Source organism: Calidris pugnax, unplaced genomic scaffold, assembly GCF_001431845.1.
Source record: "Calidris pugnax isolate Ruff unplaced genomic scaffold, ASM143184v1 scaffold42, whole genome shotgun sequence".
NCBI lineage: Eukaryota > Metazoa > Chordata > Aves > Charadriiformes > Scolopacidae > Calidris > Calidris pugnax.
Window position 1 is genome coordinate 5,518,981 of NW_015090920.1, and position 13,460 is coordinate 5,532,440.

Below are 13,460 nucleotides of genomic sequence, written 5' to 3' on the forward strand. Positions count from 1 at the left end.
TTTTATGTTTCGAATTTGCACCCTTTTAATGTCTTCTGAATGCATCACTGGCTTTGCCTTTTGTGGGATAATGGGAAGAGAAATTATCATGTTTATTTCCATTCTCTTTATTACTCTATATGTTTTGCTTTCATAAGAGTATCATAAATTTAACTAAGTTGAAAGAATCATGGATGCCTTGGGTCAAATTCACACAAAAAAACCCCCAAACCATCCTTGATAATGCTGTAAAGTCGAAGTAATGCTTCACAAGTCATTTAAGAAAATCAGATTTATTCCATACCTTTGACAAAGCATTACAATAAATAATTTGTAAAAGTAACTGCTTTCTTCAACAGCTAAACATATTTCATGTCAAAGTATTTCACTACAGACTCCACTAAAGCAAAAACCAGGGGACTATGTATTCTCCCTCCAATAATAGCTACAAACTTCTGTCTGAATTCCAGTTTCCAAAATATTTCACTTTGATCCTTCCAGACAGCAATCCATAAACCAAATAAATTAATAGCCAGACAATCACTCTGGATTTTCAGATTTGTTAGGACCTTCTCATTTCCTTAGGACTACCCACTCTCAGATAAGATATTTGCACTTGGCCTAGTTGACATGAGTAAATTATTAGTATTATTTTTAATGTTCAGGTTTTTGTTGTTGCTTTTTTTTTAATCTTGTCTAGAACCAGTGATTAAATTCTCTGAAGTGAAACACAGCATTCAGGAGCCTCAGGAACCTGGAGGAATTGCAGTAGTAAGAGTCCACGTTCTGCGCCTTGGTGATAGCTCCAAAGTGTCTGTCGTCAGAGTGCACACTAAGGATGGCTCAGCCACCTCAGGGGAAGACTACAATCCCATGTCAGAAGGTGAGGGCTTCATTGGGAGCGGGGATGGGAAACATGAGTTTGGAAAGTGCCTTGCTAGAGACCCAGTACAACAGAGAGACTGTGTTGTCTGTGTCCCTCTCTAAACATGTGGGGAGAGATGTGGTAGCAGCAGCTGCAGTCACGCTGTGGTGCTCTGGTCAGTGCTCTGCAGTGCTCGTGTGCCCAAACGCAGCTCCATGAGACCTTCTCACCTGTCCCTCACCTGGTAGGAGGTCTGTGGGCAAGAAGGAAGGCACAAATGAGGACAGATGGGCATAGATTAGTCTCCCATTTCTTCCTTTATTTTGGTGTTAGAGCTACGCCTGCCATTTTGGGCCTTATATTTAAGATCTAACTTGACTCAAACACTAACGACTTCTTACTTCAATACTATATTCAGTAAATTACTACATACAGAGAAATTATGGCCCTGGGATCCATTATATTATGTATATTATACCTTGACAAAATTGTATGCCATGATTTTAAAAGCAGAGGCTCTTAAGTTAATGCACAGTCTTTATACTTAAATTGGTAAAAACCTAACGACTTCTTACTTCAATACTATATTCAGTAAATTACTACATACAGAGAAATTATGGCCCTGGGATCCATTATATTATGTATATTATACCTTGACAAAATTGTATGCCATGATTTTAAAAGCAGAGGCTCTTAAGTTAATGCACAGTCTTTATACTTAAATTGGTAAAAACCTAAACTGGCTGCCGAGTGAGGTCAAATTGATGTGTAGGCTGAAGCTACTACATGGTCTCTGGAATTAGTTTAGGAGAGTTTGGGGATTTGTTTTTGTGTGTTGTTTGTGGCAAGCTTTTGAGGGGGTAGATGTGTCAGGAGTGAAGTTGAGCATGGGAAAATGAGGAGGAAAGGTGGTGTATTAATGTTTGTCTTTGTTCCTTAATACTTTAATTGGCAATAAATTAAATCAATTTTCCCCAACTTGAGTGTGTTTTGCCAGTTAGAGTAACTGATAGGCAATCTCCCTGAATTTAGCTTTCTTATCCTATTTACTCCTCTTGCCATATTGAAGATGGGGAGTGAGTGAGCAACTGGGTGTGTGTTTGACTGTTTGCCAAAGCTGACTGTTTTGGGTTTTTTTAAAGAAAAATTGAAGTATTTTTATTTTCCTTTTCCTAGTGTTTGGGGAATTAATTCTTCCTTAATTTTTAGCTAGTTGCTAAAATGGGTTTTAAGTGGAAAAACTCGAAAAACCACTGAGGAGTGCATCTTCTTTAATACAAGTCACCATTTTATCAAATCCTGGGTAAAACCAGAATGAGCTTGGTGGCAGAAATTAAGTTACAGGCACTACTTTTCCTTCTCCCTCCATTCCTTATTTTCATCAGTCTACATAACCTTTTCTCTCTCCCAACACAGATGAGCAAAGCCATCGTGTACATTGAAGAAATGGACAGTGTTGCAGATGTGACGTTTCCAGCTGTGCCCCAGGTTGTCTCACTTCTGATGTATGATGATACCGCTAAAAGCAAAGAGAATCCACACCCTCCAACTGGCTATCCTGTTGTCTGTGTAACGGTAAGGCTTGTTTCTGCATGCTTTTGTCCAACTTACTCGTTCCATGCTCTGGACCATGTAAGAAAATTTAAAATGTATTCAATTCTGGGGAAGAACAACTCAAAGCAGAAGGCTGTTACTGTGTCAGAGCACTTGCATATGTCTTTCTGCTCACCTAACTCAGAGAATGAGAGCTTCCAAGAAAAGGGTCACTAACACCCCTAACTTGTGATAGCTCTTTGCATTGAGTGTTGTATGCCATGATTTTAAAAGCAGAGGCTCTTAAGTTAATGCACAGTCTTTATACTTAAATTGGTAAAAACCTAAACTGGCTGCCGAGTGAGGTCAAATTGATGTGTAGGCTGAAGCTACTACATGGTCTCTGGAATTAGTTTAGGAAAGTTTGGGGATTTGTTTTTGTGTGTTGTTTGTGGCAAGCTTTTGAGGGGGTAGATGTGTCAGGAGTGAAGTTGAGCATGGGAAAATGAGGAGGAAAGGTGGTGTATTAATGTTTGTCTTTGTTCCTTAATACTTTAATTGGCAATAAATTAAATCAATTTTCCCCAACTTGAGTGTGTTTTGCCAGTTAGAGTAACTGATAGGCAATCTCCCTGAATTTAGCTTTCTTATCCTATTTACTCCTCTTGCCATATTGAAGATGGGGAGTGAGTGAGCAACTGGGTGTGTGTTTGACTGTTTGCCAAAGCTGACTGTTTTGGGTTTTTTTAAAGAAAAATTGAAGTATTTTTATTTTCCTTTTCCTAGTGTTTGGGGAATTAATTCTTCCTTAATTTTTAGCTAGTTGCTAAAATGGGTTTTAAGTGGAAAAACTCGAAAAACCACTGAGGAGTGCATCTTCTTTAATACAAGTCACCATTTTATCAAATCCTGGGTAAAACCAGAATGAGCTTGGTGGTTTTTAGCTAGTTGCTAAAACGGGTTTTAAGTGGAAAAATTCAAAAAACCACTGAGGAGTGCATCTTATTTAATACAAGTCACCATTTTACCAAAGAATCCTGGGTAAAACCAGAATGAGCTTGGTGGCAGAAATTAAGTTACAGGCACTACTTTTCCTTCTCCCTCCATTCCTTATTTTCATCAGTCTACATAACCTTTTCTCTCTCCCAACACAGATGAGCAAAGCCATCGTGTACATTGAAGAAATGGACAGTGTTGCAGATGTGACGTTTCCAGCTGTGCCCCAGGTTGTCTCACTTCTGATGTATGATGATACCGCTAAAAGCAAAGAGAATCCACACCCTCCAACTGGCTATCCTGTTGTCTGTGTAACGGTAAGGCTTGTTTCTGCATGCTTTTGTCCAACTTACTCGTTCCATGCTCTGGACCATGTAAGAAAATTTAAAATGTATTCAATTCTGGGGAAGAACAACTCAAAGCAGAAGGCTGTTACTGTGTCAGAGCACTTGCATATGTCTTTCTGCTCACCTAACTCAGAGAATGAGAGCTTCCAAGAAAAGGGTCACTAACACCCCTAACTTGTGATAGCTCTTTGCATTGAGTGTTTCTTCCTGACCTTAATAGGTCTTTGGTACTGGGCTGTGCTGTCAAACTAATAACCAGTTGTAGGGAATGACTGGGACTTACAGAATTAGGGCCAGAAAAATAGGTTTCCAAACACAAAACTGAGCAGGCAGGAAGGTGACAAGGAGATAAGTGATGCCCAAAATACATCTGTGGCTGGGCCATACAGAGCTTTCCAGAAGCAGTTTGTATCCTGGGCTTTGTGAGCAGAGCTCTGCCATGAGCAGCTGAGCAGCAGATTTTACCAAAGTTGAGTGAACAGCCTCTGGTATCAGCCATCTGTCCCACCTGCAGGAGACTGCTCTCCCAGACAGAGCTGGCAGAGGAACATGGACTTGTGTGCCTGCTGCTTCTGTGTCAAGTCAGGTGTTTTAAACTGTTGATCAAGGATGATCCTGAGGGGGAAGAAAAAAAAAAAAAAGCCAAATTTTGCACTAGCAAAAAGCACACATGCATCTTAACTTCTGCTTGATTCTGTTTTGGGAACAGCAACAGACTGCTGGGGAGGGTGCAGTTGTAACTTGGCAGCTCTTTGCCAGGGATGTATGAATTCAGACCATTCATTGTCTGTTTCTAACAGTTTCTTATTTATTAGAGTGGTTTCACACTGGGATTTTTCAAGTGATTTTTCTGAATTTGGGAGAACTGACCTTGATGTTGTCAAACAAGAATTCAATTTTTGTAGTTAGCACTAGCATTTTCCAGGTTTGCATGGTCAGAGGTGACACATGAATCATAACAGCAACTCACTACTATCTGGGGTTTGGTTTTTTGTTTGTTTGTTCTTGTTTTCAATCAAAAAAGCCCCATGGCATTCATTCATATCCCCTCAATTAAGGGGAAAATGATGTGTTTGCATGACTATCTTATTTTGTTGATACGGTTGATACCAATAAGCATGGTACTGTTAGAATAATGCTTAACAGTTTGCTTGCCTGGAGCTGGTGTAGGTAAGACTCAATAACCTCCTTTATTTTGTGTAAATCCCAACCCATAGGCATGCAATCCCAAGTATTCAGACTACGACAAAACCGGATCCATCTGCACCATGGAAAACATCAATGATACTCTGACCCTGTACCGCTGGCTTGTCAGTGCTCCAAGTGGGAGTGACGGTGTCACCAGCCCCATGAGGGAAGTGGACTCCAACACTTTTTTTACCAGCACCAAATCCATCTCCCTGGACTCTATATACTTCCAGGCAGGCTCCAGGCTTCAGTGTGCAGCTCGAGCTGTGAATGCCAACGGTGATGCGGGTCTGGAGCTGCTGAGTCCAATTTACACAGTAAACAGAGAGGAAGGTAAGTTGTTAATGATGGGAATTAGGTAGCCTTTCTTGGGAAAAGATGAGGTGGTGTTTGCGGCTGGTGGTGATCTGCTACGGGGTGTTTTGGTTTAGGGTATTAGTGCCCATATGTTAGTTAACTTTTTTTCATACATATATGGGACTGTTGCTAGTGAAAGGCAAAAGCATCTTGTAATCATCTCATCAGCTCTGGTAGTTCAGGAGTTTGCTCCCATCATAGGTCATGTGTAAAAGATTGGTGGGTGTAAGATGATAATGATTTTTTCCACCTAATTTGACTAGTGAGTAGAGCAGAATTTTACTTTCGCAGTCTTAGTCTCTTTGCTTTTCTGCATATTTCAAATACGCCTCAATTTCCATGTGGTTTTAGTTTAAACAGCACAGCTACTGCCACTGAGAGCAGATTTTAAGTGTATTGAATTTGATGTTGTCTAAAGAGAGTTAAATTACAGGTGCTGGAAAAGGGCAGGGGCATGAAATCCACATGGAAATGCAGATATTGCAGCACTGCATGCGTAACTGCTGAGAGCTTAGGCTGTGCCTCAAGAAGCTAAGGGGACCTCCTAATACACAGTTTAGCCCACATCCCTCAGGTTTCTTAACTGGGATTCATATCTAGATGTGCATGTCTAATCTGTTACTTTTTATCAGAAATTCGGATGAGGAAAATGCGTCTTTTTGTCAGTTAGTGACTAGAACAGTTACTTGGGAGTTACTTTAAAGTCGCATTCTGCCCAAATTAAAGCAGGAGCCTGACTTTACTGCATTTTAGGATTCAACGGGCCAAAATGTTGGGTGACTCTTCTTCTGTCTCTTTAGACTAAAACGTTTCATTAACATTTTAGCTCCATAGATTAAATACTTGCTGGGTGAGAGAAGCACTAGCTTGCTGACTCTGCAAGTCATGCTGTGCTTCCTCAGCTCTCTGTTTTGTGCAGTTCAGTCTTTCTGCTGTGTCTCCTCTGCTACGTGGAGTCCTTCACCTCCATCTCCTCCAGTCACAGTGCAAAACCCCTAGGTAGGATTGAACTATGTGGGAAGAAGTGATAAAGTTTGGTGTTACCAGGGCATTAGTGATGGTCCTGTTGTAGTGGCAGTGGCCTTGTTATCAAGACAAGAGAAGGCTTGTGGATAGAGGCAGTGTTTTTTGTTAAGATCACAAGTTGGGGAAGGAAGGGAAGCTTTTGGGTATGTAATCCAGACTGAAACTCATCAAGGTTTTATGTTCATGCTCCGTGGCTGAAAAGTAGCTCCCTTGAGACATTCCGTCGTTAGAAAGTTAGGCAGTAGCCTGTGAAGTTTTCAAGGTTCTCTGAGGCTCCTAAGTGTTAGATTTATAGGTCTAAAGTGGCCATTATGCACCATAGCTCCTCTGTGGATTTACTGCTATGGTCTGAAACTGCCAGTTTTTGATGTAATTTAATCAGATACTATCTTTGCCTTAGTCATACACAGAAAAAGAAAGAACCTGAAACACCTCTCCAGTGTAAGTGGTGGACCCTGCGGAGTGGCGTAAACTGCCCCTATGTGTTTTAGTTAGCTGTTGTCTGCAAGATGTTGGCTCCCCTCAGGCAGCCTGGTTTTTGTGGCAAGAGCTCAGGTGTGGTTGTGAACCACCCTGCCCTTCACCTCAGCAACCAATGGCTGCCAAGGTGAATGCTGATGTAAAGTTCAATCTCCCCATTTCTATGGAGGAAGAACATAGCCTTATCAGGAAGGGGATGGGTTCCTCAGCTGCTGCTGGGCATTGAAAGGTCTCCTTACTGCTGCCCTTGCCTCTCTGGAAAATGACATTTTGCCTGCAGGGGTTAGACCAGGCAGCATGGGCAGAGCTGTGGGGTACTCCCTGGTTAGTGTGTCAATATTTGTGCATTCTTCTGACCTAGCTCTATGGACATACATCTCCAAGCTGCTTAACGCAGATACGACACAGTTTAGCAGGCATCTCCCAATCTGTCTTTCCCCTTTGCTCAGGTCTTTGCCAACCTCGCATCCCAGGAACAGTAGGAGCAGAACCTTTCTCAGCTAAAATTCGCTACACGGGTCCAGGTGATCCTGACCATCCCAATCTGGTCCGACTAACAGTCACTATGCCCCATATGGATGGTAAGCATCAAATGGTGAGAGTAACCATTTAATTAACACACTTTGGAATTTTCCTGTCCCACAGGTTTGTCTCCACAGTTCTTTGCTGCATTGTGGCAGGACCATAAATAATCCATGTTTAATGAACAACTTGCCAATTGCAAGGTTAATGTATGTATGAAACCTTGGGCATCCTTAGCTCCTACGTTGCCATACTCCAGGTCTAAAAATATGTCCACAAGCTGTTAATAAATACTTCATTTGCTTTTTCCCATTCAGGCTGTTAATGGGTCATGTGACATTTCTGTTTTAGGAATGCTGCCAGTTATTTCCACGCGCCCCTTATCCAACTTTGAGCTAACCCTCAGCCCGGACGGCACTCGCGTGGGACACCACAAGTGCTCCAACCTGCTGGACTATAATGAGATCCAGACCAAATACGGGTTTATTACAGAGGAAACGAAGAACCCCAAAGTGATTGGAGAAATGTCTCCTTACCAGTACAGCAGTGCTCTGCGGTCTGCCAAAACCTTGCGTTTCTACCGGAACCTCAACCTTGAGGCTTGCCTTTGGGAGTTCAACAGTTACTATGATATATCTGAGCTGCTGACGGACTGCGGCGGCTCCATTGGCACAGATGGGCAGGTATGTAGCACTGAAGTGACTTTCTCTCTCAACAGGAGGCTTTGGAAGCACGAGTCCAACAGAAAGCTTTACTAAGGATTGTATGAGAAAGGGATTTAGTCACTACACAGGCAGTTTGATACGTGTTCCCTTAGCACAAATGTTTTTAGAAGTACAGGTTTGTTCCTTTGGACTGTATTTGGAGCAATAGGAGGAGGGGTAATGGTTTTAAACTGAAAGAGGGGAGATTTAGATTAGATATTAGGAGGTATAGATATTGCGAGGGTGTTGAGGCACTGGAACAGGTTGCCCAGAGAAGCTGTGGCTGCCCCATCCCTGGAGGTGTTAAAGGCCAGGCTGGATGGGGCTTTGAGCAACCTGGTCTGGTGGGAGGTGTCCCTGGGGTCCCACAGCCCATGGGTTGGAACAAGACGATCTTTAAGGTCCCTTCCAACCCAAACCATTCTATGATTTCTGTGCACTAACGTGCACATCTTCCCAGTAACTGACTACAGCTCGCTGCGTTGCTGCTGCTCCTAGTCTGGAGTTTAGAAACTGCTTTTTTGACTTGAAGAGCTCTTCCAAACTGTGTATGTGCTTGTGCTATCACCCAAAGCCTGTGTAGCAGCATACTCAAAGAAGAATACAATTTTATTGCCTTACAGAAGTAAAACATATGTGTAAAGTACGTTATTGACCCTGGAAGTGTGTTTTAAGGCTACATAAATGCTTTTTTACAAAAAAAACTCAAAACATTTTTTAATTAAAAGTTCTAATTTAGGTTTACAGAGTTTGGGCTTTAGGCAGAGCTGTCAAGTAGGTGGGAGTTTATAAAGAGAAGCTTGGTTGATAAGAAACAAACACACACAACATTTTCTTGCATAAAACAGGCCATTGTTCCAGGTCTTTGATAAGAATTACATCAATGTCGGTCACAGAGCTGGAACAGTGGTTCTCCTGTGCAGTGTCTGACAGCACATCGTGTTTACTTGGAAAATTACCCAATGCACAAGTGACCTACAGCAATTGCACCTACATTAGAGGAAATTCCAAGGGGCTGTAGAGCCTCTGTGCTGACTCCACCTTGAATCAGCCTTGGCTCAGCAGCTTGATGCTTTCCCGTTCCGTAGGTGCTCAACTGTTACCATCTCAAATGGTGCTCAGTGGCCAAAGAAGAATTATTTACTAATTACCTTCTTCTGGTTGCTTGTTGATTGCTTGGTAGAGGGAGACCTTAACTCAGACTGTAGTTTTAGATTGCAATGTTTCAGGGTGCCATAATCCATAGAGTTCAATCTATTATAAAGGCGTGTGTTACTTACAGGACTTGTTCCTAAATTTGTGATTAATTTCTGAATTCCTAAGGAATCTGGTCATTCTGATCCAGAACTTTATTTTAGGCCACCTTCAATTTCTATGGAGTTTCTTTTGAAAGCTTTCTTTTTTTTAGTTCCAAGGTAAAACAAAATCATAGGTGGTCCTTACTTTGGAGATGTATGAACATTGTTATGATAAACTGGCAAAGTTTTGAGGACACTATCAAATGATTTGCAGCACCTGAAATAACAGTGATGTTAGTAACAGATGAAATATGTTTCCATGCAGGTCTTTTTGCTTAGATTTAAAGAGTGCAGTTCATGAGAGTGCAAGGTTGGCAGTGAAAGTGGTTTTGTTTCAGGCTGCATGCAGTAACCTGGTACCTCATTGTTTTTCAGGTCTTAAATCTGGTGCAGTCATACGTAACTCTGCGGGTGCCTCTCTATGTCTCCTATGTCTTCCACTCCCCTGCTGCCACTGGGGGCTGGCAGCACTTTGATTTGCAGTCTGAGCTGAGACTCACTTTTGTGTACGACACGGCTATCCTGTGGAAGGATGGGATAGGCAGCCCTCCTGAATCAGAGCTGCAAGGTGAGCTTGTTTCAGTTGCCATCCTGTCTAAACTCCATCCTACTCAATGTTTTGATGCTGGGAGACGTGTGGTCAATAACTCTGTGCTTTTTAGCCTTGAGAATCTCAAAAGCAGTAAGAACGTGCTGACTCCCTCAGTTAAAACATCCACCCAGAGGACAGTTAAATTTGGGGTTTAATGCCATATGTTACTAAACTAGGTGTTTTGAATTTTTCCTCAATCGCATTTTGCTTTTAATCTATAAAAAAATGAGACAAATTAGTGCACAGACCAACTCTAAAGCAGATATTCTTAGGGAGAGAGAGACTCCAGTGCTGAACTGGTACACAGTTACATGGCAACAGAAGCACTTACACAGCCCTGTGCAGGGGAAGTGCCTGCGAAAGGGACCTTACTGGAGCGAGCAGCCTTGGTGTCCGTGTGACAAAAAGTCCCACATCCCTTCTTTCTCCTGCCTGTGCTCTGTTGTATCAGCATATGTGGATATACTTCAGCTAAGTCTGGTCTTACGTCAGCAAAAGGGAAGAAAATAAAAAAATCTGCCTTAATGGACTGAACCAGTAACAAGTGGAAGTGACTGCATTTCTTCTGTGGTTGGTGGGTTTCTGTCTCAAAACAATCAGTGTGACAGGGTTTAATATCTGTGAAAGAGCATCAGGGTTTAGGTAAAGTGTTTTGGATCTCCAGATGCCGAAAATATATGAAGAGCCTTCCTTTAAAAGTGCACTCAGGAAATGTTGGTGGTAAAATCATGGCTTTTTCCTCCCTAGGCTCCCTCTACCCCACAAGCATGCGGATCAATGATGAAGGACGACTGGTGGTGAACTTCCGAACAGAGATCCGTTTCCGGGGCCAGCTGGTGATGTCCCACCCAGGTGTGTACCCAGCCTGTCCACCTGTGCTAGCCAGACAGCATCTGTAGTGCTGTCTACCTGGCAGAGGAGAAAGGTATCGTAGCAAAGGGTCTGTCTCAACACAGAAGGCAAGTAAGTAACTGAGGCATTTCCTTTTCTGCTGTACAAGTTAATTTCTTTCCATTCTTCTGCTTCTTTGCTTTTGTGTGCTGGTTTTGTAACACACCAGGCATCAGTATTAATTGTGGCAAATTCTAATTTGGCTTTTTTTCTTTCAGGAACGTCTCTGGCATCAATGGTGATGTCTGCTGACCACCCTGGCCTCACGTTTACTCTCAGTCTGTTACGAAGCGAGCCGACCTTCCACCAGCCTGTGCAGCAGTGGAGTTTTATCTCCGACTTTGCTGTGAGTTTGCATTCAGACTTCAACTTAGGAAAGCGAAGGGAATGTCAGTTTTTAACATACTTTCCGTGCAGTCCTCAGCACTATAAGATTAAACATCAACTCATTTGGATGCAGTCACATATTTTCATTACCTAATGAGCAGTCAGAAGTCCCTGGTGTCCCTGCAGCTTGAGCCCAGAGGCCTGAACCCATGCTCCTGCAAGCACTAGCCAGCACCATTCATTGAGCAGGTGGAGCTGTGGCCTCTCTTGAAGAATTTGCCTTAACATTATGTCCATTGGCATTGCCAGAAAACTGTGATCCAGGAGTTGCTGCTGCTGCTCTGAGAAGCTGGATTTTTTCCCCACATGTGACAAAGCTGCTTGGCTCCTGCTGAGCTCAGGAGTCAGTGGGAGCTACTGCATCCCCAAAGCCTGTGCCTCTGCTAGTACAGAAGGGGTTTGCTTAAAAGTGTCTTGCTTTTCTGAGAGGGACACAGGCCAGTTACTCAGCTCTTGCTGAGCTGTAGGAAATGAGCCATTTGCATTCACTAAAAATCTATAACTACATTTCTTCAGAGATGTAGTTATGTTAGATTTGGGCGTTGACATGTTTGATTCCCACCACTACTGCAGCCAGGCCAGCCCCTCAAAGGCCTGATAGTAGGTATTCTGTGTTAGCCCTCATTTCACAGAGAGGTAGAGGAGCGACAGCATGTGTCAGTGCCTTGCCTGTGCTGCTGAAGTGCACTGACAGTGTCTGTGCACGTGCTTCTTGCACGAGGTAGAGCACCATGATCGTAAACAACAAGGTCTGAGTTTGTGAAAGTGTTTAGGATGCTGCTGGGAATTCAGCTTGGCATCAGGGGCAAGTGAGCTGAAAAAGTTGATGTTCAGAGACTGTGGAGAAACACTGATTTTTCTAATCTTTTCCCAGGTACGAGATTACTCGGGGACTTACACTGTGAAATTCATCCCTTGCACTGCTGCCCCTGGTCAGCAATATGCCCTTCCTGTCGTCTGCAACCCACGGGACCCCATTGCGTTTGATATGGACATCAGGTTCCAACAGGTATGCCATTCTGCTTAGGATTTACACTTTTTTTCTGTGAAGCCTCATGGGCAAAACAAGCCAAAAGTAAATTCAGGCTGAAAGGCAGGTGAATCACTGAAAGAGAGGTTCTGGCATAGACCGTCCAGGATCCGTTGTCAAGAGAAAATCATGGAATATTTCAGATGGCTTCAGGAGGAGTTTTACAGTGCTTGTAGATTGCTCTAGATCTCATCTTCTCAGGTGAGATAAAATCAAACTAAATTTTTCCATGTATCTACCTCATCATCCAGCCTATTCCCAGGTACTTTGCTGCTTTTTTTCAGGAAGGCGGGTGCTGAAGGAATTTCAGTTCTAAGCAAAGTTGTTCTCAAAAACAGCTTGTAGTCCTGAGGTTGATTTTTAAAACTGAGATTCAATGTGATAGAATTTTATCAAGAGTCTCAAGCAGTGGGAAACCTTTTATTCAGAGTTAGTGTGACTTTGTGACAATTTTCCTGTACCAAGTAGCAATATCTTGCCATTGTGAACTGTTACAAAGACCAGATTTTCTGTTGCAGTTATTTGGAGGAATGACTTGAATAGCATTTGGAGACTGAGGTCTCTGAATCTGAGACTTAACTTCCAGTGAACATAGCAAACTTTTTAAAACCTCTTAGTATAACACTGCAGCTTTCAGTCAGCACATAAAAAATGACCTGATTTATTCCTCCCCCCTGCCGCCGAAGTGCTGGATACCTCAGAGGCTTTGCCCGTGTCAGTCAGAGCTGCTCAGCCTTTTGACCATCAGAGCTGCTCTGTAGCCTTTTCCCTCACTATGTGGTTGCATGGCACGTGTGGTGAGTGTGGGGACAACTGCAGTGCCTGCAAATTAACTGAATGTCTCCATCCTGGTTGCTCAAACAATTTAATAATTTAAAGATACTGCTTCAGCAATAGTCTTCCTGCTGCCACCTTGTAGCATAGGACATGAATGCTACACAGGAAGAGGAAAATTATTTGATGAGGAAGGAAATAACTGGAGTTGTGATGGCATTTGCATATTAAGTTAATTTTGTACTTTTGTCTGTATAATCACACCCTTATGATGGTTACACTAGATGCTGGGTTTGTTGTGGTCAACAAGATTAAATAGTGGCGTGAGACAGTTTAGTTCTTCACCTTATTTCTGTACTGGAGAGCTGTTTGCCTTCTGCTCCCCTCTACATCTTCCTGCCATTACATGCCTGGTGGGTCTCACAGCCCTCCAGAGTGCCAGATTCCCCCATCCAAACACACTTGGCTCTGTTGGGCTCCTGCAGCCACGA

General features: G+C 42.7%; 1 protein-coding gene across 1 annotated transcript in view; it reads left to right on the top strand.

The window, feature by feature from the left end:
* Positions 1-13,460, top strand: part of FREM3 (FRAS1 related extracellular matrix 3) — an 89,190-nt gene that overhangs the window by 72,052 nt on the left and 3,678 nt on the right. The window contains 7 exon segments of the mRNA XM_014949815.1: positions 4,938-5,241; positions 7,221-7,352; positions 7,645-7,976; positions 9,671-9,863; positions 10,635-10,739; positions 10,997-11,124; positions 12,040-12,174. Of these exon segments, the coding sequence (XP_014805301.1) occupies positions 4,938-5,241; positions 7,221-7,352; positions 7,645-7,976; positions 9,671-9,863; positions 10,635-10,739; positions 10,997-11,124; positions 12,040-12,174 (1,329 nt within the window).